The 27818-nt window shown below is 44.6% G+C and overlaps 2 protein-coding genes and 1 non-coding gene across 10 annotated transcripts in view; 1 reads left to right on the top strand and 2 right to left on the bottom strand.

Moving 5' to 3' along the window:
* Positions 1-47: 47 nt before the first annotated feature.
* INHBC (inhibin subunit beta C) lies at positions 48-15087 on the bottom strand. The gene is made up of 2 exons (XM_069491341.1): positions 14499-15087; positions 48-4611 (listed from the first exon to the last, which is right to left on the bottom strand). Exons 1-2 carry the CDS (start codon positions 14809-14811, stop codon positions 3869-3871), a joined length of 1056 nt encoding a protein of 351 aa, XP_069347442.1. The 5' UTR covers positions 14812-15087; the 3' UTR covers positions 48-3868.
* On the bottom strand, positions 9605-9707 carry LOC138397672 (U6 spliceosomal RNA). Its single transcript, XR_011235804.1, has one exon. It is a non-coding gene; the product is annotated as a U6 spliceosomal RNA (small nuclear RNA).
* Positions 15088-17987: 2900 nt separating the features above from the next.
* R3HDM2 (R3H domain containing 2) overlaps positions 17988-27818 on the top strand; it is a 141998-nt gene continuing 132167 nt past the window's right edge. For all 8 annotated transcript variants that reach the window (XM_069489365.1, XM_069489363.1, XM_069489362.1 and 5 more), the window contains exon 1: positions 17988-18135. The gene's annotated coding sequence lies outside the window, so the exon portion shown is untranslated. The remainder of the gene's footprint in view (positions 18136-27818) is intronic.

Raw genomic sequence — 27818 nt, 5'->3', positions numbered from 1 at the left:
TGTGAGAGTTGCCTAAATTTGGGGCATTTTGGAAGCAGTGCCACACCTGTTTTTGTTTTTGCTTTTGTTTTTGTTTTTAGAGACAGGGTCTCACTCTGTTGTCCAGGTGCCTGGAATGTAGTGGCTCAATCATAGCTCACAGCAGCCTTGAATCCTGGGCTCAAGCAATTCTTCTGCCTCAGCCTCTTGAGTAGCTGGGACTACAGGCATGTGCCATCACACCCAGTTGATTTTTCTATTTTTTTGGTAGAGATGGGGGTCTCACTATGTTGCCCAATCTGGTCTCAAACTCCTGGCCTCAAGCGATCCTCCCCATTCCAGCCTCCCAAAGTGCTGGGATTATAGGCATGCTCTGGCCCAGACCTCTGTGGATGGGGATGGGAAATGGGAGGTTTAAGGACTTTTGAGAACAAAGTGAGGAGAGTTCAGCAATCTTAGTCTCCAATCTTAGCCCTCCTTACCGCACTTTCTCACATTGTTAAATGGGAGGGCCAAGGCTCCTCCACCTTGAACTCATGAAGGTGGGCCTCTTTATACCCCACTTTCTTCAAGAAGCTTGAGGGAGAGAAAGCTGCGGGGGAAGTGAGTGTGATTTGGAAATGTGTCCCTACTCCTCTTTATTCATCTCCCCTCTACTTAGCCAGTGGGTGCTGTCAAGAGGGACAGAGAGATCTGGCTCCGGGGACAGGGGTTGCACTGTGAGGGCTGGGCCTCAGTACCACCAGAGTCCACCATGTGGCAGTGCTGTGCCACTGGACAGCAGGTGGCTGGTAGCTGACTGGAGCTTCCCAGGGACAGGGAAGGGGCTGCTTGGGCAGTGGAGCAAGGGAGCACTCCTCAACATCTCACTCTGGGGACCCTGTCACATCCACAGGAGACAGGGAGAAGCTGGATCCTCTGCCCTTTCCGCGTCAGCACTACCAGAGAGCAGAGGCTGTCCTCAGGACCCACCTCACTGCTACCTTTGGTTTTGGACCTCATCACAATGACACGTGGCAATGGAGCTTGGTGATCAGTGCCAGGCTCTTCCTAGAACCTCAAGGGGAGGAGGGACAATGAGACTCGTAGACCCTCCTGTCCACCCTGCATTTCTCCCAGGGCCTTGCAGCATATTTAAGCCCTCTGTCCAGTGCACTCCCCAGTCCCCAGCTCCCCCTCTGCTGGTGGGGGCTGATGAGTGACAGCCCTCTACCCACCCGCTGGAGTCTGGAACTGCAAAGTGGAGCTGTCTGCCCATGGTGGTGCCTCAGAGGGCTTACCTGTTGGTGCCAGGAGACAGAGTCAGGGGGAAGCAACAAGAAGTGGCTGCAGGAGTCATTGACCCCATCTCTCCCCACCCTCTGGGTTGGGTGCCCCCAATTTCCAGCTCTTCCCACCCACTTGCTGCTGCGCCTGGCCTGGCCCTACCTCCCCACTGACACTTACGTCAGAGCTCAGCTATAAATATTCTCTTAGCATCTTAGTCACTTTTCCCAAGAAGTGCTCCCAGGTTATAAATACCCCAGCCATCTGCCTCACTGCCTGCCCTACCACCAACCTGGTTCGGGGTTGGGGGTAGCAACAACAGGTTTGGGGTAAGGAAGTAGAAGAAGCGGGAGTGGTTATCCTGCCCAAATGAGAAAAGCCTGAAGGAGTCTAGAGGTAGGGGCTAGGAGGCTCTGGAAGAAAATATTTGGAAAAAGACAGACCCACTCTTTCCCCTTTTTACAAAAAGCAGAGCCAAAAAAGAAAGGGAATAATACTGATCCTATGTTTATTTTAAAATATGCTATTTTGTTCATTGTGAATTTTTTTGCATTTTGATTTTTAAAAAATACTGCATTTAAATCTTATTTATCTTGATTGATGATTTTTTTTTGCCATCCCCTTAAAATTTTGCTCCCAGGGTGAGTGCCTCACTTCACCTTACCCTAGTCTTAGCCCTGGTGACTAAAGCTGTAGCTGAAGGAAAGGAAGTTAGATGGGATGGGGAAGGGGGAGTGGGGAGGAGGCGACACTGGCAGAAGGGAGAGGGAGAGACACCAGAAGACCTCCTTAGATTCTCCTTAGATGAAGGTCTCCTCGAGTCAAAGGTGGGATAACTTCCATGGGTTGCTCAGGAAACCCCCCAGCTCAGATTTGCAGTCCCTCAGGATGTCCCTTCAGACTTTCTCTCCTAGGGCTCCTATTTCAGGGACCTCTTACCCTGGTAGGAGAGGGTTATAAGCTGAGCAAACACAGACATCATGTTCACCAAAGGACACATGGGTTTTACGCAAACTCGGCCTTGGGCTGCAGACAATATCGACCCAGCGTTCAGGGCTGTCCAGCCAAAGGGAGGAGACTGTGGGGGAAGAAGGGCAAAGGTCTGAAGAAGACCCCTCTCAGAGCAAATGCCACCCTCTCCTCACCCCGGGGCTTCCTCTTCTCCTTGGCCCACTCAAGCAGCCCTTGCCAGCTCCAGCTTCCAGTCAGGTCCCCTGGATGCAGCCCTGGGGGTGGGTGAAAGGCAGGCAAGTCAGAGGTGCTGGTAGCCAGCTCTGAGCATGCCTCTGCCTCCCACCACTTGTGTGCCCACAGATTGTCGGCTTACTTAATGACTGAGCATTGATCTGTCTCATCTTTTGGAGTGAGTACAGAGGGAGGAGAGGAGCAGGTAAAATCTAGGTCGTTATTAGCCATGAGACCATCAAAGATGGTTCTGGAAAGATGAAGGGGGAGCTTAAGAAAGAAGAGGAGGCAGCCTGGGGGAGGAAGAGGCATGAAGTATGAGTTGGATACAAGAGCTAAGTCCTGAGGAATCCATGTAAAGAGAAAGCAGAGTGGGCAGGGCAGGCAGGCTCTGTGTCCTCTGGGGTGGCAGTTAGGGTCCTGGCAGTAGACAGAGGACCTAGTCAGCTATCTGTGTCTGCTTCATCAAGAGGACATAGTGAAAGAATTATTCACAGAGCACGGGTTATGAGAAACAACAAGGGATGTTGAGACCCCCAGAGACTAGCAAAGTGGAAAGTCATTAAGACCCTCTGATGTTGAAGCAATAATATCCAAACCTAGGCAGAGAGGGAGCCGTGAAAGAGGTAACCAGACAGGTGCTATAGGGACACAGCACAGCCACAGATACTCAGAACTATGGCACCTAGGCAGAGAGGAAGCAGGAATAAGAAATGCCCTGACCTCTGTCTCCTCCTATCCTTTGGTCTCCCGCCTGTGTCTTCCCTTAGTCAAACCAAGCAGGAAGCCAGAGGGCAGAGGAGCTCAGGAGATGTAGCTCAGGTGATTCAGCCCCTAAGGACATAGAGCAAGGGAGAGAAGGACAAAAAGTGGATGCGAGTATGCAAAGAGAGCATTTTTAGCCCACCTGGGCAATTAAGAAGGAAAGGGGCTCACGACTCAGAGCTGGTAAGGCCCACTTTGGAAAGCAGTGATCTAATCTTTGGTGAATCCAAGGAAGGGGCTCTCTGGAGATCTAGAAAATCAGGGGAAGGGGCTGGGTCAACTCATCCTAGAGTGGAGACCATTGTGTGGAAAGAGCAGGGAGGCATGGTGGATTATGGGGTCAATTAAGGGTGAGCTAATGGTGTCTTTGCCTGGGAACCAGGTGGCATTGCTCAGGGTTGGAAGTGGGTTCGAGTCCCTGGAGTGGGGATCGAGTAAGTGGAGCTAGCTGGATGGACTATGCCCTAGGAGAGAGGCTACTGGTCGTGAAGATGGTACAGTGACTCTCCTTAAATGAACTTCTCGTCAAGTCAAAGGTGGGATAATTTCTATAGATTGCTCAGGAAGAGGGAATCTACGTTCTGGACAGAAAATGGGGTCATTCTCTCCTCGCAAAGAAGGGCACTTCTGCAAGGGTGTTTGCCCACCTCGGGCTGCCTGGACCACACGTAGACTAACTGCACCCACAGGCATCTACCACCATGTCAGGTATGTCAGTCTTGACAATGTTGCTGTCCCTGTCATAGTAGAGCAGAGACAGGGGGCGGCGGGCTGTGGGCACACAGCATGAGCCCCCTCCAGCGGTGCCTGCAGCTGTGTTGGCCTTGAGCAGATTGAGCACTGAGGTATGAAAGGAGGCAGCAATACCAGGCATGCCTGCCACATGGAGCGGGCACTGCCCAGTGCAGAAGTTCATTGCATAGCCCTCAGGCTGGATAATCCAGTCATGCCAGCCAATCTCACGGAAGTCCACAAAGAACTCTTGTCGACAGCACATCCTGGACCCTCCCTGGCAGTCGATGCCTCGCCGACGAACCCGGTGCTTGCCTCCAACTCTCACCTGGACCGTTACAAAAGGCCTATGGGCAGCCCCAGCCAGGATGACTGGGCTCTCGGTTACCTGGCCTTCAGGTATCAGCTCCAGGGTCAGATGCCTCTGGCTGTAGGCAGCCTGAGCTTCAGGCCCCAGGAGGAGCTGGTGCCAGCCACTGGCATCCACCTCCAGTAAGTGCTGACTAGCCAAGGTGGGGTTGGTGCCATGTGGGCCTAGCACAAGTACCCTTACTTTCAAAGGCCAGGTGGTATTGAGAGGGAGCTGCACAAAGAACATGAGGCTGGCCTGCTGGAACTCCATGCCACCAGTAGTTGTATTAGAGAAGTGAAAATCAAGACGAGTCTTGTTGACGTTGGAGAGGCCTGTGGACACAAGAAGCCCCAGTCATTGTGGCCTTCTAAGTGTGAATGCTACCAATTACTTCTTTATATTCGTTATACTTGAACTCTCTGTAGCACTTGGCATCTGCTATGGTTTGAATGTGTCCCCCAAAGTTCATCTGTTAGAAATTTGATTCCCAATGCCGTGACGTTGGGAGGTGGGGGCTAATGGGAGGTGTTTGGGTCACGGGGGCACTGCCCGAGGCTGGGCACAGTGGCTCACGCCTGTAATCCTAGCACGTTGGGAGGCGGAGGTGAAAGGATCTCTTGATGCCAGGAGTTTGAGACCAAACTGAGCAATAGGAGACCCTGTTTCCACAAATAATTTTTTTTTTGTGAGACAGAGTCTCACTCTGTTGCCCAGGCTAGAGTGCCATGGTGTCAGCCTAGCTCACAGCAACCTCAAACTCCTGGTCTCAAGCAATCCTCCTGCCTCAGCCTCCCAAGTAGCTAGGACTACAGGCATGTGCCACCATCTCCAGCTAATTTTTTCTATATATATTTTTAGTTGTCCATATGATTTCTTTCTATTTTTAGTAGAGATGGTGTCTCGCTCTTGCTCAGGCTGGTCTCAAACTCCTGAGCTCAAACGATCCACCCGCCTCGGCCTCCCATAGTGTTAGGATTACAGGCGTGAGCCACCGCGCCCAGCCTTCTACAAATAATTTTTAAAAAAATTAGCCAAGCACAGGCATAGTGGAGCACGCTTGTAGTCCCAGCTACTCGGAAGCTGAGGCAGGAGGATCACTTGAGCCCAGGAATCTGAGGTTGCAGTGAACTATCATGACACAACTGTATTCTAGCCCAAGACCCTGCCCCCCCCCAAAATAAAAAGGATGAGTTCAGCTCTTGCTCCCCCTACCTTCTCTTTGCCCTCCTGCCATGGGATGATGCTGCAAGAAGGCCCTCGCAGATGCCTACTCCCTGATCTTGGACTTCCCAGCCTCCAGAACCATGATCTAATAAATTTCTGTTCATTGTAAATTACACACTCTGTGGTATTCTGTTATGACAGCACAAAATGGACTAAGACAGCATTGTTTTTTGTTTTTTGTTTTTTTTTTTTTTTGAGACAGAGTCTCGCTTTGTTGCCCGGGCTAGAGTGAGTGCCGTGGCATCAGCCTAGCTCACAGCAACCTCAAACTCCTGGGCTTAAGCGATCCTACTGCCTCAGCCTCCCGAGTAGCTGGGACTACAGGCATGTGCCACCATGCCCGGCTAATTTTTTCTATATATATTTTAGTTGGCCAGATAATTTCTTTCTATTTTTAGTAGAGACGGGGTCTTGCTCTTGCTCAGGCTGGTCTCGAACTCTTGACCTTGAGCGATCCACCCGCCTCGGCCTCCCAGAGTGCTAGGATTACAGGCGTGAGCCACCGCGCCCGGCCAAGACAGCATTGTTGATCACTCTTTCCTTCTTGAAATTCCATTTTCTGTTGGCTTTCATGATACAACTCTCTTATAATTCTTCCTTAGTTTTCTTTGCTGGCTTTCTTTCTCTGACCATCCCTTCAATGCAAGTGTTCTCCAAAGTCTGTCTTTGATTTTTATTTCCTTTTACTCCACATTGATTGGAGCTCTTACCTACACTCAGGGTCAGCCAACACAACTTTTTTTTTTAGAGACAGGACTTACTCTGTTGCCCAAGCTGGAGTGCAGTGGTGCCTTCATCATTCACTGCAGCATTAAATTCCTGGGTTCAAGTGATACTCTTGCCTCAGACTCCCGACACAGGCATGTACCACTGCACCTGGCTAATTTTTTCTATTTTTTTTTTTTAAGAGACAGGGTCTTACTATGTTGTCCAGACTGGTCTCCAACTCCTGGCCTCAAGTGATCCTTCCACCTCAGCCTCCTGAGTCTCTGGGATTACAGACTGAGCCACAATGCTTGGTAAGCAACACAATCTTTATGTTGGTGTTTCTCAAATCTGTACGTCCAGCCCAGACCATTCGGCACACCTAGGCTGGGACATACAGATTTGGAAATCCTCAAGCTTCAGTCCTAAATTTCTAACTGCTTAATTTTGTCACATGAATGAACTGCCATCATATTAAAGTCAATTTGTCCCACCCTGAAAATCATTATTTTCCTTTCTATATACCCCTTTTCCCATTCTTGGTGGCACCACCACTCTCCTTATTACCTGTAAAAACCCTATGATCACCTCCCTCTCTCCCCACATCCTGCCCCTCATCAGAATGGTTCTAATGTCTGTGCATTTCTTTATGTTCCCATTACTACTGCCCAATTTCCCTTCATCATTCCTGCCCTATTGAAACATCGTAACTGGTTTCTATTCCCTCCACTCTAGTGCAATTGCTCTTGTCAAGATGACCAATACCTCAATCATAGCAAACCCCTCTGTTTATGTTCATCTTACTTAACCTTTAAGCAGTTTTTGACACAGTTAACCACACTCTTCTTCTTAAATATTTCCTTCTCTTGCCTTTCATGACGCTGGCCACTCCATCTTTGTCTCCTTTGCTGACAGCTCCTCTTTCTCTGCCTGGCCTCTAAATGTTGGAGGCTCTAAGCTGCCTTCTCTTTTCTGTCTATACTCTCTCCCAGAATGATCTCGTCAATTCCCATGGCTTTCAATTCAATCTATATGCTGATGACTCCCAAATAAAAATATATATGTCTGGCCCTGACCTTTCCCTGAGCCCCAGGCTTGTATATGCAGCTGTTTATCTGACATTTGACTTGGATATCCAGTGATATCTCAATCTTTTCATGTTCAGAGAAGAACTCTAAATTTGTCCTCACAGTCTAAACCTGTTCCTTCTTCAATCTTCTCCTTCCCTGTAAATGTACTGCTTAAGCCAAAACCTTGATTTCTCTCATTCCCTACTTTGAAATTATCTGGAAAGATTTATCAACTCTACTTCCAATTCATAATATAATTTCACTTCTCCCCACCTCCTATACTACACATTAGTCCAGTCCACAATCATCTTCTACTTGAACTACATCAATAGCTTCCTAAGTGGTTCATGCTTGCCCTCCAAACCATTCTCCAAATCTCAGCCAGAGTGATCTTTTTATTAAATCTGATCAGCTTTATCTCCTCAACTAAAAACCCTTCAAAGGCTTCTCATTGCTATTTGGATAAAATCTAAAACTCCTTAACATAGAAAACTTTTTTGGCCAGAGCATTAGCTCACGCCCGTAATCCTAGCACTCTGGGAGGCCGAGGCGGGTGGATCCTTTGAGCTCAGAAGTTCGAGACCAGCCGGAGCAAAAGCGAGACCCCATCTCTACTAAAAATAGAAAGAAATTATATGGACAACTAAAAATATATATAAAAAAATTAGCTGGGCATGGTGGTCCATGCCTGTAGTCCCAGTTACTCAGGAGGCTGAGGCAGGAGGATTGCTTGAGCCCAGGAGTTTGAGGTTGCTGTGAGCTAGGCTGACACCATGGCACTCTACTCAGGGTGAAAGAGTGAGACTCTGTCTCAAAAAAAAAAAAGAAAGAAAGAAAGAAAAAAAGAAAACTTGTTTGATTAGGTGGTCTGCTATCTAACTACTACACCTCTATCTATATTGGTCTTTTCTGTTCCTTGAACTCACCACACATGAAACTATCTCCACAGCCTTTGCACTTGCTATTCCTTTGCCTGGAATGTCTTTCCAAGATCTTTGAATGACTGGCTCCTTTTTGGCATTCAGTTCAAATGTTTCCTCTTAGAGAGATTTCCTTACTAGCCTATCTAAAATAGCCTTTAACTCTACCTTCACCTCTGTTACATCATCCTGCTTAACTGTCTGGTTGTTTTGTTTTTTAAGAAATGGGGTCTCACTATTCACTATGTTGCCCAGGTTGGCCTTGAACTCCTGGGCTCAAGTGATCCTCCTCTCAAGTATCTGGGACTATAGGTGCATGCCACCCAGCCAGGCTCTGCTTAATGGTCTTCATAGCCACTATCACTTTCGGTAATCATCTTCGTTCTTTGTGCATTTGTTTATCATGTACTTCTTCTACCAATTCCTTCTCCTCCCAGCTAGAATGTAAACTCCATGAAGGTAGAGACTGTGCCTGTATGGTTCATCATTTTATCCCTAGTACTTGGTACGTAGGAGGTACTCAATAAACATTTGTTAAATGATATTTCATTTCTTTAATTCTTTTATGATGACACCAGAATTATTTTCTAAAAACTTGAATGCATCATAAACTCACGTTCTCAAAAACCCTCATTGGTGAATAAAGTCCAAATCCTTTTGGGCTCCAAACCTTTCTGGCTTCGAAAAAAATCACAACAAAACCCCCAAAACAAATTCTTTTGGGAAACAGTCAAATGTCCATTATTTTTTGGCCTTAGCTACCCTTGTTTTTCTTTTCCAAATAAAGGGTACTTTATTGTGGGAATGCAATCAATACTTTCAAGGGCACAAAAGGGTGGGAAGTACATTTAACTAGGCTTCTTGTGAATTGGAAAGTCAGAAATAAGGCTGCTCTTGACAGCTCTCAGAGCCAATATCATCTCTGTTTTTCTGTGTAAGTCTATTCCATTTTTCTGTCTCTGTGGATCTATTTCTTCTGTTTCCCTGTCAGCTTCCTCAGGTCCCTAAATTGTGGCCCCAGCTCCTGAATCTATAGGACCTTTTACTCAGCTCCTCCTAGCTAAATGAACTGACCTTCCAGTGTCCCACTTCCAAACTCCTAGAAGAGAATGATTGGCCCAACTAATCTTTTCTTGCTAGCTTACAAAGCACCCAATATTACCTCTTAAGTCATTCCAGTTATGGCAGGCAGACATATGAGAAGCACACGTGTCTGCCTGCTGTGGTAGACTATTATACTGGTGGCTTTGTGCAGTCTCTTTCCATATCGATTCTGGGCTTGGCCATGTGACTTGATTTGGCCAATGAGACATTAGCAAGCATGATGCTTACTAAGTACTTATACATTGAGGCTTCATATTCTTGGAAGCCAGCCACAATGCTTTATTTTTTTAAATATTTTTAAAAAAAATATGGAACACTTCACGAATTTGCGTGTCATCTTTGCGCAGGGGCCATGCTAATCTTCTTTGTATCATTGCAATTTTAGTATATGCACTGCCAAAGTGAGCACAGCCACAATGCTTTAAAGAAACTTGGGCTAGACTACTAAATGATGAGAAGCCATGTGGAGAGAGACTTTGGAGGATCAGAGACCATCTTAGATGTTCCAGTCCCATTCAAGCTCCCAGCTGAATGCAGTTGAATGGGCGACCTCAGCTGCACCACATGGAGCAGAACTCTCCAGATAAGTCTAGTCATGCCATAAAATCATGAGAAATAATGAATTTAATGTTTTAAGCTTCCATGTTTTGGCCTGGTTTGTTATAGTAATAAATACTGAAATAGAAGTTAGTATCAGAACTGGAGTGCTACCATAACAAAAACCCAAACCATGTATTATAGCATTGGCTTTGGGACTGAGTGGAGAGCAGAGGTTAGAAAGATGGGGAAGAGACTGTTAGCGAAGGCAGGAAGAACAGAGAGGAAATAGCTACTGGAAGCTGGAGAAAGGGGAACCTGTGTTATGTATTGGCTATCGTCTGTGGTAACTTAGAAGCCAGAAAAGATATCTAACAAAGTTGTGAATTTAGCTAACAATATTTTCAAGAAGATTGCTGAAAATGCCAATTGGCTTTTTTTAGCTGCCTATGATAAGGCATTTCAGGAGAGAGATGAACTAAAAAAGGAACTGTTCAATTTTCAAGCAGAATTTAAACAAAATATTTCTTTCTTTCTTTTTTCTTTTTCTTTTTGATGGAGACAGGGTCTCGCTGTTGCCTGGGACAGAGTTCAGTGGTGTCATCGTAGCTCACTGTAACCTTAAACTCCTGAGCTCCAGAGATGTTCAAGCCTCAGACTCCTAAGTAGGTGTGTACCATCATGCCTGGCTAATTTTTCTATTTTTTGTAGAGATGGGGTCTCACTCTTGCTCAGGCTGGTCTTAAACTTCTTGCCTCAAGTGATCCTCCTGCCTCAGCCTCCCAAAGTGCTAGGATTACAGGTGTGAGCCACCATGCCCAGCTAGAGAAAATATTTCTAAAAGTACTTTCTAGATTAAACAACAAAACCCTTTTTTATTCCTCCCCTCTCTGTCTGACAAGAGGCTCTCAAAGTAAGAAATTATCTCAGGGCAAAAATCAAATCCAGGGTACTGCCAGTAAAAATGGCCTCAGAGTGAAAATCAAAACAAATAAAGGGTCAGCAGTAAAACCTTTTGTTAGCTGGGTACAGCAGCCCATGCCTGCACACAGTGAGAAACAGTCTTTTTGAAAAAAACAAACAAACAAGGCCAGGCACATGGCTCATGCCTATAATCCTCTAGCACTCTTGCCCTGCCAACAGAGTGAGACCTTGTCTCAAGACAAACAAAAACAAGACAAACAAATATAAACAAAAAAACCTCTTTGTTAAGATCTAACATCTTGGCCGGGTGAGGTGGCTCACGTTGTAATCCTAGCACTTTGGGAGGCCAAGGTGGGAGGATCGTTTGAGCTCAGGAGTTTGAGACCAGCCTCAGCAAGAGTGGGACTCTGTCTTAAAGAAAAGATCTAACATCTTGTTTTTGAGATCTAAAATTTAATATATGTGTGCATCTATATATATATATATATATACAGAGAGAGAGAGAGAGAGTGTCTCACTCTGTCGCCCTGGCTAGAGTGCAGTGACATCATCATAGCTCACAGCAATCTCAAACTCCTGGGCTCAAGCAATCCTCCTGTTCTGCTCATCCTCCCAAGTAGCTGGGACTACAGATGTGCCACCACACCCACCTAACTTTTCTATTATTTTTTTTTTTGTTATAGAGATGGGGTCTCACTCATGCTCAGGCTGGTCTTGAACCCCTGACATCAAGCAATCCTCCTGCCTCAGCCTCCTGAAGTGCTAGGACTACAGGTGTGAGCCACTGTGCCCAGGCGAGATCCAAAATTTAAGGGGATGTTCTGTAGACCTTCTCAACTAGACAAAAGGGCTTCTATAATAAAAATCTTAAGGGTGTAGTCTCACCACATTTGTACCCTAAAGAAGGGTCTCTACTGATAGAGTGAGATGCCTTCTGTCTAATTGACTAAAACTTATTATTTAGAAGGCCCACAGAGTTTTTTTTAAAAAAAAAATAGATTTGGGGGGGACAGGTGCAGTTCTGTTACATGAATATATTGCATAGTGAAGTCTGGGCTTTTTGTGTAACCATCACAAGATTAGTGTATGTAGTACCCCATTAGGTAATTTCTCATCCTATACCCCCCTCCCACCCTTCCATCCTCCTAGCCTTCTGGGTCTCCAATATCTATTATTCCATTCTCTATGTCCATGTGTACACATTAGGTAGCTCCCTCTTGTAAGTGAGAACATGTGGCATTTGATTTTCTAAGTTATTTCAGTTAAGATAATGGCCTCCAGTTCCAACCATGTTGCTGCAAAAGACATGATTTCATACTTTTTTTATGGCTGAGTAGTAGTCCATGGGGGCTGTGTGTGTGTGTGTGTGTGTGTGTGTATGGGTGTATACACACCACATTTTCTTTATCCAATCCCCACAGAGTTTTAAAGAAAAGTTTAATAGTGAAGGCAGCACTAGTTTGGACTACAAGGGACAAAGACAATTGAAAATAAAAAGAGGTCATCTCTGGGCCCCGTACTTCTTTGGGCAGGAAGCAGTCTGAGAAAACTACTCAGCTGCAAAACCAGATCATTTCCTGTTTAAAGGAAAAACATCTGAGAAAGTACAGAGCCAAGGGCTAAGAGGGTGGATCTAGAAGCCCAGGAGAGCAGTGGTGAACAGTAGGAAAAATCCTACCAGGACCAGAACCAGACCCTAACCAAGGGAATTCTGGATTTGGGGTGGACTGAGATATATGCCTGGCTGGATATCAGAATTTCTATGGATCAGTGACCGCTTTGTCTCCTACTCTCTCATACTCCATTTTGAACAGGAGTGTCTATTATGGTTATCCTGTCCCTGTCTCAGCATTGTACGTTAGGTATGTGGGAGGCAGATAACTTGTATTTTTAGGAAACAGGTAGTGGTGTGCTGGTAAATGTTTAACAGCTGGTCTCCAGGGAATAAATTAAAAAGCCCTGATTTGTAGTGTTTGCCAATTTCTGTAGTGTAAATTCTCCCACTATGGCCTATTTCAAGCTACTAATGTGACATCACTGAATACGGAGTTGGGAGATGTTCACAATCAGCTCCCATGTGTCAGTGCCAGCTGGCTCTAGGACACCACTGAAGGCCCCTGCACCTAAAGAAATGTACCAGAGGAGCCTCAACTATTTTTGTGCCTGATTCAGATAATAAGACACTGGACTTCAAGCCTGATCCTGATGCCATAAGGGATGAAAGTTTGGGGGGTGGGGAAGGCTTGGGAGAGGGTGATTGTATTTTGCTTGTGGGAGGGACATGGATTATTAGGGGCCAGAGAACAGACTATAGTAAATTGCTATATTGGCAGCCCTCAATGAACGGTACCTCCTGATTTTCATGCTTTGGTCTAGTTCCATCCCACACTGATTCTGGGCTTGGCCCCAATATCTTGCTTTGTCAATGGGTCATTAGCAAGCAAGGTGTATGTAGAAGCTTGACTATGATTTACACATTGAAATTGTCCTTTTGGAATCCAGCCACCCTTCCTTAAAGAAGCTTGGGCTGGACTACTGAATGATAACAGGCTTCACAGAGAGAGGCTCTTATGGACTGAATGTGTCCCCTCAAAATTCATATGTTGAAATCCTAACTCCAATGTGATTGTATTAGGAGCTGAAGTCTTTCGGAGGTGATTAGGCTTTATGAGGGTGGAGCCCTCATAAATGGGATTAGTGCCTTTATAAAAGAGACCCCAGAAAGCGTCCCTGCCCCTTTCCTCCATGTGAGGTCATAGAGAGAAGATGGCCCTCACCATAATCCTCTCATAGTCAGGAGCTGAGTCTTCTCTCTGGCCCTTCTCCCTTCCACTTCAGCATTCTAAGTACTTCACCTGTACAAGCCTGTCTAATTCTCTCAACTATCCTCTCATTATTCCCATTTTACAAATGAGAAAACTATTAACAACACAGGTCACACAGCTAATAAGTGGCTCAGCAAGACATGAGCCCAGGCTATCTAGCTCCAGAGTTTGTGCTGCATCTTGAAGGGGGAGAGGAACAGGTGCTAACCAGGGAGAAGGGGTCAGGAATGGGAAGGGTCTTCCAGACCTAAGGAAGAGCTTGCAAAAGGCTCAGTTTGCATGGTTACTAGGGTCCTGTCTCAGAATTTCCGATCTTTTCTCCAGCTGCCCATTATATGCTTCAACTACTCCCCCCTCTATGGAAGTAACTCTCTCTTCCTCCCTGTCCTCTACTCTTCATACAACTTTCTGAGTCCCATGTCGACCCTGTTCCGATATGGGAACCTGAGGTATATGGGAACCCGATGTACGGAGAGGTATTTTAGTTCCGGTGTTTTACTTTTTCTCCTTTTACACAAATGAGGCATCTGGAGGAGAGGAGAAGGGAGGGGCTAGAATCTGGGGCCGGAGAAAGGATAGACTCCCCAGCTTCCAGTCCCTGGGTCCAGGCCCAGGAAACAGGCTCACACCACAGCCTGCAGTTTATGGGGCCTGCAGAGAGAGGAGCCGGAGGAGATGAGGGCAGGCAGCCTCAAAAGAAGTGAAATTTACCAACTTGTCAGCTGCCTATTTATTGATCAGGTCTGAGCTGGGGTGGAGGGTGGTAGTGGGGAGCCAGAGATTAGGAGATTATAGATTGTGGGAGCCAGGGGTTGGATGGTTTGGGGGAGGGAGAGGTGAGGTTGACAGGAAACTTTTCATTTCCTTGAGAGGTCAAGTTCTGGGGAAGAGCTACAGACCAGGAACCCACCTGTCTTGGCAAAGCTGATGATTTCACATTCCTGTCCCCTGTCATTCTCCGGAAGTGCCCCCTTTGGGGGCCCATGGAGGCGCTGCAGTGCTGTCCTCAGAGCAGTTCTGGACACAGGCCGGCTCAGTGTTGGGCGCTGGCTGAGGTTCAGCTTGTCCAAGATGCTTCTTTTGGCCAGGTTGAGAAGCAGCTCCCTCTGGCTCTCCAGGTCCAAGGCAGGCCCCCCACATGCTGGACACTGACCACCAGCTCTGGGAGTGGCCACTGTCACTGGAGCCAGGAACAGGAAGGCCAGGAGTAATGAAGAGGTCATTGCTGGGCAGGCCTTCCTTGAGCAACACAAACCCAGGACTCAGGGTCTCAACAGCGGTGGTCTCAACTCTGTCCCGGCTGCTAGGGACCCCGGAAGAAGTGTGTGTCCAGCTGGCATGGCTCCTTGTTGCAGGAGATAGGGCAGGCAAACATCTGATTTGAAGAATGAAGCCAGTTACAGGTAGAATTTGGAAGAATCTGCCTACGCATAGTCAGTGAAAGTACGGTGTGGGGGATGTGAGGAGAGGTTGGTTTGTTTGAGGAAAGAAATGTCCCTGGGCCAATGTTGGGAGACAATGAACTGCCAGTCCTGGGGACAAAGGTGAGCTGCCAGACATGTGAGCTGCCAGGCCTGGGGACAAAGGTGAGAGATGAAATTCCTCTTCAGATCACTGGCCTTGCTGGGAATCCTGTGGGGAAAAAGATCCCAAGTTTTAAGATAGAATGTTAAAGGATGACTCTTAAACAAGAAGGGGTCATTGGCAGGATACTTTAGCTCACTGTCATGCAAGTACAGTAACTCAGAGTTGCATTCTGCTTTGCCAGTGATTCCCCAAACCCACCTCCAACCCAACCCTCCATCCTCCTCCCTGGGGCTCTCAATCCCACTTTCTTTGTTAGCCCTGGTTGGGTTTTGCCCTGAGGGGCTCAAAACCACAAGTCTGAACCTTAAGGAAAGGGAAACAAAGTGTTCTAGCCAGGTCTTCTGTGTCCTCAGAGGGAAGTCTGAAGGTGGGGGAGGGGTTTGAGATCTAGGTTTGCACAGCCGTTGAGTATTTTTCTGCCTAGGAACAGAAGTTTTGAGATTTCTCAGAATTCCTAGCTCTATTTTCCCAAAGGTTGAGTAGTGGAACTCCAGGGAAAGGCCTCTGTTTCCACAAGATTTACCTGGCAGGGGTGGAGAGTGGCGTTAGGAGCATAGGCTTTTTTTTTTTTTTTTTTTTAACTTTTTACTACTTTCTCAAAGCCTAACAGAAGCATAGGTTCTTAAACCAGATATTCTTGGTTGTTCTTCAGTTGCCCCAGAAATGCTTCAGACTGTCTCACTCTGTGTCATAACATATAAGGTCCTTTGTAACTGCCCTTTCCAGTTACATTTCTAATAGTGTAGTGGTTAAGAGTGGGCTCTGATGATAAACTGCCTTGGTTTAAAATCTGAGACTTTGGTTGAATTACTGTGCCTCAGCTTTCCTCATCTATAAAATAGATATAATAACAGAACCTATTTTTTGAGGATTTGATAGAAATAATAGATGTAAATCTGGCACAGTAGCTCACACCTGTAATCCCAGCAATTTAGGAGGCTGAGGCAGGAGGATTGCTTGAGGCCAGGAGTTTGTGGCTGCAGTGAACTATGATAACATCACTGCACTTTAGCCTGGGTGACACAGGGAAACCCTGTCTCTTTAAAAAAAAAAAAAAAGAAAAGAAAAGAAATAATAGATGTAGAATGCTACCCATTTCATGTTATACATACATATACAACACAAATATTACCTTATTTCCTCCTTACCATCACTGCCTTCTGCCCTCAAATTAAAAACCTGGAACTTGCTCATCCTTGAAGGAAAGATGAATTTCATACCTCTAGGCTTTTTCTGGAATTTCCATTCTCACTTCTCTAGTGAACTCCTACTTATATTCTTCAAGGTTGGCTGGAATTTCTTCTGTAGTTTCTCTGTAGCTTACTCAGTCTCTCTCATTTCTAAGAACTAATTGCTCCTTGTGTTTCCATAGCACATTGAAACCTCTCTGTTATAGCTTACATTGTACTATAATAATTATTTGATTTTTTTTTTTTGTCTATTGCAGTTCCTGTCACATAGAAAATATTTAATGGTCAAATTCTTTTTTTTGAGATGAAGTCTCACTCCATCACCTGGGCTACAGTGCAGGTGGCGTTAGCCTAGCTCACAGCAACCTCAAATTCCTGGGCTCAAGCGATTCTCCTGCCTCAGCATCCCAAGCAGCTGGGATTACAGGCGCACGCCACCACGCCCAGCTAATTTTTCCGTTTTTAGTAGGGATGGGGTCTTGCTCTTGCTCAGGCTGGTCTTGAACTCCTGACCTCAAGCAATCGTCCCACCTCAGCCTCCCTCCTTTCTGGGAGGCCCAGTGCTAGGACTACAGGCGTGAGCCACGGTGCCCGGCTTAATGGTCAAATTCTATCAATGTAAGATAATCAATCAATAACTAAACTCCCTAGAATGGACAGAATGGGGTAGGTCAGAAATTTAATATGACTTGTTTTTTTAGAAACAGGGTCTGCTCTGTCACCCAGGCTGAAATGCAGCAGCACCTTCCTATTTATAGCTCACTGCAGCCTGGAACTCCTGGGCTCAAAGGACCCTCCCGTCTCAGCCTCCCAAGCAGCTGGGACTACAGGTGCACACTACCATGCCCACTAATTTTTTTTTTTCTCTTTTTGTAGAGACAGGCTCTCACTACGCTGTTCTCCATCTCCTGGCCTCAAGCAATGTTCCTGCCTCGGTCTCCCAAAGCGCTGGGATTACAGGCCTGAGCCACAGCGCCCAGCATAAAAGAATTTTTGAGGGTTTTATTTTAGAGAGGGGATGATGGTAAGAATGTGACTTAAATAGGATGGACTGAAAAATTCCTTGTACGTCAGTTTTTTTCATCTGTAAAATAGACACTTACCTACCAAACTATATCCATTTATACAACAGATATTTATTGAGTATATGCTTTCTTTGGGAGCAGGAGTTACTGTCCTAAGTGAAAGGCTGTTTTGAAAGTGCACTGTAAATTGAAGTAACTTTATAGTTATTATTAGTAGCACACAGGGTATTCTGACAGTCTTGATGGCTTCAAGGTGGACTGAGGATCCCAGAGGATCTGGATTGGAGGCTTGACAGGTAACGCGGAGAGCGCGATAGACAGCGAGGGCGCGCAGACGGCGGGTGTCCGCAGGGCTGCAGAGGCGCCCGGAGGAAGCAGGGACTGGAGGAACGCAGGACGCGGTGACGAATACACAAGACGTGGTGACGTAGCGCGTAGGCCGCAGCGGGGGGCGGACTCTGGGCCTTTCTTCCCCTTTTGATTTCCCCCTCCCCCCTTTTCTCCCTTTCCGGGTTTGGTTCCCCCCTTTTCTTCCCCTCTCCCCCTCCTTCCCAAGCCCCTTTCCCCTCCCCCGCCCCGGTCCCCCTGGTCCCCCGCCCTCAGCCCCGGGGAAACCCCAGCCGAGAAGAGCCCGCCCCCAGAAGCGCGCCGCCGAGGGCCGTCGGGGCCGAGCCGCAGCCGAGCGGCCGAGGGCCCGGGCGGCGGGCGGAGACGCGGGCGCCCTCCCCGCTCCGGCCCGCGTGAGGTGAGGCCACCTCCCGGGCGAGGGGGCGGGCGGCCCGGGCGGCCCATGGGGGAGGGGGCGTGGCGGCCGCGCGGGCGGGCAGGCGGGCGGGCAGGCGGGCGGGAGGAGGCCCCTCGGCCTGGGTTCTCCACACTGGGGCTGCCGGGGCCCGGGGGCAGTGGGTCAGAGTCGGATGTTGGCAGGAAGAACCGCCCCGAGGCCGGAGACGCCCCACGCGTGCGCTGGGGGCGCGGGACTGAGGGCCGGGGGGCTGGCGCCACCTGTGGCCTGTGAGGTGGGACCTAAAAACTGTTGCGCCCTTGTAGTGCTTGGGGGTGACTAGCTCCATGTGTTTCCTGGTTGTCCGTTTTCCTTCGAGCATTGGAGAAATGGGACGGAGAGGTGTAGAAGTGTTTCAAATCATGCCAGTGTCCGAGTTTATTACAGGGACAGGGATTTGAGTTGGCACGTACAGGTAGATGTTTCTGTAGCGTAGAAGTTGGGCCTGTGCTAAACTCATGACTCACTCTTGAGCTCTTGAAAACGCTTCTCCATTCAGTGTCCCGTAGAGCCAACATTTTTCTACATTTGTGACCATTAGCCCAGTAACTCCGAAGAATATTTACTCAAAGTGAATTGCTCTTGAATAATAATGAGAAATGGCCGAGTAACAGCCCCAGTGCTGCGTTAAAACCAATGAGAGAAAAGTGGGAAAATTTAATTCAGAACCTAGACAGACTAACCGGGACTGTGGTAAAAAAAAAAAAAAAAAGAAAGAAAGAAAAAGAAAAAACAGAAAAAAAAATGAATAAATTCAGAGCCTAGTTGGATGAATATCCTCGTACATAACTTTTTCAGATAGACTTAAGTAAAATTAAGAAGCCTGAGTCTTGTATGATGTTCGTAGGCAACGTGGAGACTTAGGAAAGGAGGGAAGTGACAGGTTCAGATATTCAGGAATATCATAACTTCGTAGCATTTTCTTGTATTTTCAGATAGTCAAATTGGCACTTGAATCAGTTGTTTGTGGCTCTTCCTAATGCATTTCTTGTCTTCCTCCAATATTTCTTTGTTTACCCCCTTTTGAGCTGAGGCATCAAGGCAAAAAGTTAAAATAGTGGTGAAAAGTGGTAGGTTAGGTTAATTCCCTTCAGGTTTTAGTTGTATTTTTTTCCCCTTGTTGGTGTTTTTTATAGAATTAAGAGAACAGGGAATTTCTTGAAGTTCTGATGAACTCTGTCAGCAAAAATTAAATTTCAGAGTTGTAGTTCCCAGTTGTCTTTGTGTCCACTATTGGATCAGTAGAGCTTCACAACTTAAACTTTTTAAAAATTTGCCCAATAAAAATAGCGTGCCTGATATTTTTGAATGGAAATTTAAAAGAGAAGATAGATTCCTTTTCTCTTTCAGAATAAAAACCAGTCTTACAGTTGCTTTTAAGGCTCTAGATCTGTAGCACTCCTTTTCCCACAACGTATACACTGATCTCTTGGCCTTTGTTGAGTACAACTAGGCGTATTTCTGCCTCACAGTCTATGCACTTTTTCCCTCTTCCCTTCCCTTATAAAGCTGCATAGCCTGTGTCTCTCTCTCCTCACCTCAGGTCTTTACTCAAATGTCCCTCTAACTGTGACATTTCCCTGGCTTCTAAATTGCAAAGCCCCTCCTCCACATATATTTACATAATTCCCTATCCCACTTTTCTGCTTTGTTTTTCTCCTTACCCCATATCAGCCTGTAACATATATTTTAGTCTCCTCCATTAGAAACTAAGCTTCAGAAAGTCAGATATTTTTGTTTTATTAATTGCTGTATCTTCAGCACTTAGCACTTGACATCCAGTCAGGTGCTCAATGAATTTATTGAGCAAATTAGGTAAGGAGGAGCAGTTTTTTTTCTTGAACTCTTCTTGTCATGAATTTTTGATCATGATTGGTTGTCCTTGGAGGGGTAGGATGGATTTTCACTAGAAAAACCTAGTTTTGTACTCATTGAGAGACGTTGAGACATTATTTCTGTCAGTGCTTGGGTTATTTATCTTTTGACAAAGGTCTTGTGGTTTTAGACCATTGAATGAAAATATTCTGAAGGCAGAGAGGAGAATGGAATGTGGAGATCTTTGATATTGGTGGCCTTACTTCAGGTCTTACATAGCTAGACTTTTTACCTACTTAGGCTCCTCCCTTGAGGTTGTTTGGCATCCCTGCTGAGACAAATACCACCATCTTTACCTTTTTGGCCCAGGAGAGCTGAGCAGGCTGATTCCACTTTGAATTTTTCAGTGGACTGAAGATGTTAATATTTATAGTCCTGACTGTATGGGTTAGTTCTCACCTTTACCCTCCAATTCAAGTAAAGACAGATGAGCTCAAAAGCTATAAGAATAGCTTTGTCTAACAATGGTGAAGTGTTTGGTTCTACAGAGCATTTGATCCTTTTTTTTCACACATTCCTTTTGATGGGCATTTTTAGCAACTAAATTCATCTATATTAAGTTTGAGGATAAAAGGGACAGGACCTGAATTCTGTGGATTACTCCTCATTTATTTTTTCCATTCTTGGGTGCTTGGTTGGTGGATTCATTTTCTTCATTGACCTGGCTGGAGTGGCCTGGATGAGATTTCTCTTGGGGCAGTTCTGGCCACTCTTCTCCAGCTTAGGAAGGCAAAGGGATGAGGTGTGCTTTTAACACTTTGCAGGAATGCTGGTGGCAAAGCTATGGCTTTTGCTTAAACCTTTGCCAGGATGCCAGGACACTGAAAGCTACCAGGCCTATGAGACAGCAGTTCATTGAGGGTGAAAGAATCGGGGATCTGGTATGCATTTGACTGGATCTTGTTCTGGATATTATTAGTAACTAATAATAATTATTAATTTTTAGATGTAACTGCATTAAAAGTATATTAGTAGTTCTCATTTTGTGAATAACTTCTGACATAAGGCATATTGGTAAAAGCTTCTGGAAAACTTCTATTGTCCCCTTTTAAGTCCTTTTACAAAATTTCTAGGAAGTTTTTTAGGTCGCCAAAATACTTAAACATCTCTATTCTCACCTCTTATAGATAAGTACTGAGTACTGACAATGTTTCAGTGTAGGCAACAGTTTCTGAATGAGTGCAGTGCTTATTACTGTGCCAAATCTCTTTATGGACACATAGCAAAAGCTTTCAGGAAAAAGTAGATATTGAGGAAGGGGAAAAAAGTGTTGAATTTTGGTTATATGGTCCCAGTAAGTGCAGAGGAGAGAATTTTGTGAAACTATATATATATTTAAAGGTTTTTCTGTGCCTCTGTGTAAGATTGGATAGGGGATTCTGTGTGTCTTTCTGTGGAATGTGTTATCAGTTTACAAGTAGGAAAAATAACTGGACTCATGGCTTGAAGATGTGTGCATGAATATAGTTGGTGGGTCTAATTTTAGAGACCTTCTTCGTACATAGTGCCCTCAGTGTTTTCCTTTAGCTGTATCCTCACCTTCTGTGTAGATAACATTCCACTTAACAGTCTTTTAATGGCAAATTTTTGTTCTTAACTTGGTTGCTAATTTAGCATTGTAGTACCCACCTGTTCCATCTGTCCAATGAAGTTACTCTGTCCATACCTTTCAATAACTTGGAGTTTATTTCTGAAAGCAGATATAAATAGGAAAGAAGGTTTGTTAACCTTGATCTCTCTTAACTCCTCTTTGAGTTTACTTAGGTTTCCGTAGAACACTTTGGGAAAAAGTGATGTTGAAAGCCCTGAATTATAATAATCTGGCTGGCACAGTGGCTCAAGCCTGTAATCCTAGCATTTTGGGAAGCTGAGGCGGGAGGATTGCTTGAGGCCAGGAGTTTGAGACTAGCCTGAGCAAGAGCGAGACCCCTATCTCTACAAAGAATAGAAAGATTAGCTGGGTGTTGTGGCCTGGACCTGTGGTCCCAGCTATTTGGGAGGCTGAAGCAGGAGGATATTGTGAGCCCAGGAGTTTGAAGTTGCAGTGATCTATGGTTATGTCACTGAACTCTAGTCCAGGCAACAGAATGAGACTCTGTCTCAAAAAAAAAAAAAAAGAATTATAATAATCTGCATCCTTTTTACTTGGAATGTATGGAAAGAAAGGCTCTGGAATACTTCTGAAATCCAGGTGTTCGTTTTGCTTTTCTGCAGGATCTCTGTGGGTTCAGTCCAGTTGTTTGAGCCTATACTGGGAAAGCTATTTTAGCTTTGTAGTTCCCGCTCTGTTGCTCTAGATAGAGTACAGTGGTGTCATCATAGTTTACTGCAACCTCAAACTACTGGGCTCCAGGGATCCTTTTGCCTCAGCCTCCCAAGTACTTGGGACTATAGGCACGTGCCATGCATGGCTAATTTTTCTATTTTTGGTAGAGTTAGGATCTTGCTCTTGCTCAGGCTGCTGGGGAACTCCTGGCCTCAATCAATCCTCCCACCTCAGCCTCCCAGAGTGCTAGGATTACAGACATGAATCACCCTGCCTGGCCTAGCTTTGTAGTTTTAAAGTGAGTTTTCCCAAGTTTGAGGCTGTAGTGTGCTATATTGGTGCCTGTGAATAGCCACTGCTCTTCAGCCTGGGCAACATAGTGAGACCCCTGTCTCTTTAAAAAAAAAGTCCAAGGCAGTCCTGTCTCTTAGTAGTAAAACAATTTTGGTGGTTTTACAGGAATCATTTTCTTCTATTTCTCAGTTAATTAACAAAAGCATCAAAAGTCTTTTCATTCCCTTTAATTTCCTGCTTGTCAGACTGTGACTCTTCTAAATTGTCTAAGGTTTTTCAGTTTTTCCTGGGAAACAATTATCAGGTCTTTCTGAGTACAGGCTGAACATCCCTACTCCAAAAATCTGAAATTTGAAATACTCCAAAATCTGAAATCTTTTGAGCACCAAGATGATGCCACATGTGGAAAATTTCACACCTGACCTCATGTGACAGGTTGCAGTCAAAATACAGTCAAAACTTTGTTTTATGTGCAAAATAATTAAAAATATTGTATAAAATTACCTTTAGGCTAGGTGTATAAGGCAGGCTAGGTATATAAAGTATGTATGAAACATAAGTGACTTTCTTGTTTAGACTTGGATCCTGTGTATAAGCTACCTCAATATCTATATGCAGATATTCCAAAATGTGAAAAAATTTGAAATGCAAAAACACTTTTGGTCCCAAGCATTTTGGATAAGAGATATTCAGCTTGTATTTTCTTGGGGATAAAAGTGAAGCTGCCTAGTTGTTAAATGCTTTTCTAAGGTCTTTTCCCTAACTTAGACCAGTGTTCTGTTTCTTCCACTTCTCAGTTGGCATTAGCAGTATGTTTTATAGCTTTTTTAATGGATACCGTAGAGTCTTTTGCAAGCAAGTAAAAACTATAGTTTTGTATCCACATAATTACTCTGAGGTCCCAAAAGTTCTCAGCTTAATTCTTTGTCCCATGGAGCTGAAAGTGTAAAGTTAAGTGAGGCATTCAGCAGGGTTTAAAGGAACTCAGTTTATTTCTAATTGGTATTTGTTGATTGTTAGTCTGTAGTGGGAAGAAAAAGAGAAAAAGCTGGTCTACAGACCAGTCAAATTGTATCTTGATCTTTGGAGGTAATTTTGCTCCTACTATTGGTCTTTTATAAAGTTCTTATCTAATGCACAGAATAGACTGTTTTAACTTCATTAACTAGTTTCCTCTGCCCCCTTTTTCATTATCTTCCTTGTGTGGATGCTTTTGGTATATTTCATGTTGATAGCAACATCATTTGTGCTGCGTTTTTATTAGTAATGATCAAAACCACATTTCATATTTGTAAAGCACTTTTCCCTTTCCTGAAAGCTCAGTGGGCCTCAAAGTGGTCCAACATTTATATTAAAAGACTAAGTTTTCCAAGTATGCAGTTCATATTTTTGTTGGGGCAGTGATTTTATTGCACATGTCAGCTGTAAGAATTTATGCATGGTTTTGGCATATGAGCAGCGTCGTGGGTATCAAGAAATCCTTGGTTCCTTGGAGAACGATGGTTCAGACTTGTGAAAGCTTTTCAGGCTTAATAACAGAACTAGGAAGGAAGTAATCAAGGTGGTGACAATCCAAACTTTATAATGGATATATTTGAAATATATTTTTCCCCATCCTCCACATGGTACTTCCTCCTTACCCTTCGTTTGTGATTCTGTGGGAAGAGGGAAGAAGAAAATCTAGGACAGTGACCAGCTGATAATTTTCAGAATGCAATATGTTGTGAATGGGTAGCAGGTGAATGTATAGTATACCCCATAAGAAGCGGTCACTTCTAATGCTGTTGGTGGAGGCAGCTCCCAGCAGCTATCGAAATCAACAGGAAGAATATAGACCTTGTTGTAAAATCTAATGGACCCCTTTTCATCCTTGTTTTATTTTATTTTATTTTTTTTGCAGCATTTGTCACGTTGACCCCTGTCCTTGAAATGTTTTGATGACACTATGCTGTCTTTTCCACTTGCATTCCTGCTTTTTTTTCTCCTGCCTATCTGTTAAAGCTTTGTTTTCCTAAAGGTTTCTGTTGTATTCTCCCCCTTTATCTTTGATTCTTTCTTTTTTTTTTTTTTTTTGAGACAGAGTCTCACTCTGTTGCCTAGGCTAGAGTGCTGTGGCATCAGCCTAGCTCACAGCAATGTCAAACTCCTGGGCTTAAGCAATCCTTCTGCTTCAGCCTCCCTAGTAGCTGGGACTACAGGCATGAGCCACCATGCCCAGCTAATTTTTTCTATATATTTTTAGTTGTCCAGCTAATTTCTTTCTTTTTTTTTTTTTTGGTAGAGACGGTGTCTAGATCTTGCTCAGGCTGGTCTTGAACTCCTGACCTCGAGTGATCCTCCTGCCTCGGCCTCCCAGAGTGCCAGGATTACAGGCGTGAGCCACTATGCCTGGCCTATCTCCGGTTCTTAAAAGTAGTGGCATAAGTATCTCTTGGAGGATTTGTTAAGAATATGGCCTACAAGACCTTTCATGATCTGGTCCCTACCAGCCTCTCTGACTTACCTTATACTGCACTTTCCTCCCCATCTTCACCTGGCTTATCTCTTCTCACCATTCATCTCAGCTCAAATGATTTCTTTTTTTTTTTTTTTTTTTTTTTGAGACAGAGTCTCACTTTGTTGTCCAGGCTAGAGTGAGTGCCGTGGCGTCTGCCTAGCTCACAGCAACCTCAAACTCCTGAGCTCAAGGGATCCTCCTGTCTCAGCCTCCCGAGTAATTGGGACTACAGGCATGCACCACCATGCCCGGCTAATTTTTTCTCTCTATATATATTTTTAGCTGTCCATATAATTTCTTTCTATTTTTAGTAGAGATGGGGTCTCGCTCTTGCTTAGGCTGGTCTCGAACTCCTGAGCTCAAACGATCCGCCCACCTCAGCCTCCCAGAGTGCTAGGATTACAGGCGTGAGCCACCGCGCCCGGCCTCAAATGATTTCTTTATAGACTCTACCTGACCACCTTATTCCAAAATAGTCAACCTCTCCTTTGTGCCTCATCATATTCCTCTGTTTTATTATCTCCATAGCACTACCACTATCTTAAGTTATCTTGTTTGTTCCCTAGTCTGGCTCACATCTAGAACTTAAAACCTATGAGAACAGGGACCTAGTTTATTTTATTGACCACTATTTCTCATGCCAAAAATAGTCCCTCAGTACACATTTATTGAATGAATGAATGAAATTTGGGTTCCTGGATCCAATCCCAGAGATTTTGATGTAGTCAGTTTGGGATGGACCCCAAGAATTTGTATTTTAACAAACATTTCAGGTGTTTCTGATGTCTCTGGTCAGTTGTCTTGGATGACATTTTGAAAAAAACAGCTCTCTCTACACAGTCTTACAGTCTCATCTACTCTGATGACTTTGCTTAGCATCTATGACTATCAGCTGATATTTCGGGTATCTCTGTCTTCAGCTCCGATATCTCACCTGAGCTCTAGGCTCATTTATTCACTGGTCTCTTGAACACCTCTATTTGATTATCGCGCAGCACCTCAGAATCATCATGACCAAAGCAAAAATAATTTTTCTGTGGAAATCACTTCTTCGTCCTGAGTTTTTCCTGTGACTGATACCACATAGTTGTGTACTCCAGAAACCTGGATGTTATACTTGAGTCTTCTCTTTCCTATCCTATAATATCCAATAATCATAATCTCTTTTGAACCTTTTTTTTTTAAATCTCTCTGTTCTTGAAGGATCTTGAATCTTTCTCTTTCCATCATCATTGCCACTTCTTTCGTTCAGGAGACCATCATCTCTCTTCTGAACAATTGTTATGGCCTTTAGCTGGCCTCCTTGCTCTGGTCTTGCTCTTTCTAATCTTTTATTTAGTTCTGTGCCCTTCAGCCAAAGAAAATTAAAATCTGTTGTTATTTTCTGTTAAAACCTTTTATGTCTTTTTCTTGTTCCCAGTACAAAGGCTGGGTTTGTTTTTGGGGGGTTTTTTTTTTTTTTTGGCTGCTTTACCTCACTTACCTTATATTTTGCTATTTTACCTTTGCTCTGAGGGGTTAGGCATCAGCTACAGATGAATTTACTTTTGTTCTTTCACCATCCCTGTTCTCTGGCTTTGCTGCCTTTGAATATACCATTGTTTTCTTCTGAACACCTCTCTACCTTAAAACCACCACCACCACCACAAAAACTATCAATCACTGGTTTAGGTATCATGTTCTGGAACCCTTTCAGGACATCCAAAACCTCTCACTTTGTCTCTTTTGAACCTATTAACACGAAGCTGGGTTCCTCTTTGTCTTCAGCTTATCATATTTCCCTCTTTACATTCCATTCTGAGTTTATGCTCACACTGAAGTTAAATTTGCTAGGAGTGTGATCTCTCTAGTGCCAAAAGAACTCTCCAGAGCATGTGATTTTTGTCTTATTCTTCTAGCAGCTGTAGGGTAAACAGAAAGAAAGAAACTAAATGGTTTGAGACCTACGTTCTAGATTGTGATTTTGCCAGTTGCATTGCCCCTCCTAGCTCACACTATACCCAAGAGAGATCATTGTTCTTGAGTCTTGATTTGGGTCAGAGCTGCTCCAAGTCCAACAGCTGAAACCCTGAACTCAGTTTTTGCCCTTGCTACCTATACCATCAAAGTTATTACCTTTCCAGTTATCATGGTATCTTGAGCCTTATGTGTTTTATCTCCCTTTCCAATTCTCCTTATTTTCCCTTCAGAGTTGTTTGGTTCAAAATTCTTTGTATGTTACTCTCCATACTAGCAGTATTTTTGACTAGGAAGAAATGAGAAAACTAAAAGGGTTTTACACTTGGAGTATTTTCCCTGAATGATAGTTCAGAAATATTTTTTCTTTCTTTTTAATCAAATGAGTGTGAGTATGATGGCTAAAAAATTAATTAATTTGACTAGTAAAATAGGAGTGTAGAAAGGATACAAATCTGTTTTGTTTTTGCATAGGCTTTGTGAGGAAGTAAAATCAGAGCCCAACAATTAAAACTTTGAATTTTTTTTTTTTTTTTTGAGACAGGGTCTCATTCTGTTGCCTAGGCTAGAGTGCAGTGGTGTCATCATAGCTCATTGCAACCTCAAAATCTTGGGCTCAAGTGATCCTCCTACCCCAGCCACCCAAGTGATTATAGGTGTGGGCCACCATGCCCAGCATTTTTTTTTTTTTTTTTTTTGGTAGGAATGGGGTCTGGTTATGTTGCTCATGCTGGTCCTGAACTCTTGGCTTAAAGG

The sequence above is a fragment of the Eulemur rufifrons genome, chromosome 16 (genome assembly GCF_041146395.1).
Source record: "Eulemur rufifrons isolate Redbay chromosome 16, OSU_ERuf_1, whole genome shotgun sequence".
In the NCBI taxonomy this organism is placed as follows: domain Eukaryota; kingdom Metazoa; phylum Chordata; class Mammalia; order Primates; family Lemuridae; genus Eulemur; species Eulemur rufifrons.
Note: the sequence above shows the minus strand (reverse complement) of the source record. Positions and strands in the feature narration are given on the sequence as shown.

Coding starts and splice junctions, on each gene's coding strand:
- INHBC (XM_069491341.1), bottom strand. CDS start 14,811: ATGACCTCTTCATTACTCCTGGCCTTCCTGTTCCTGGCTCCAGTGACA. Junction 4,612..14,498: donor CATCAGCTTTGCCAAGACAG/GTGGGTTCCTGG, acceptor TTGTGTCCACAG/GCCTCTCCAACGTCAACAAG.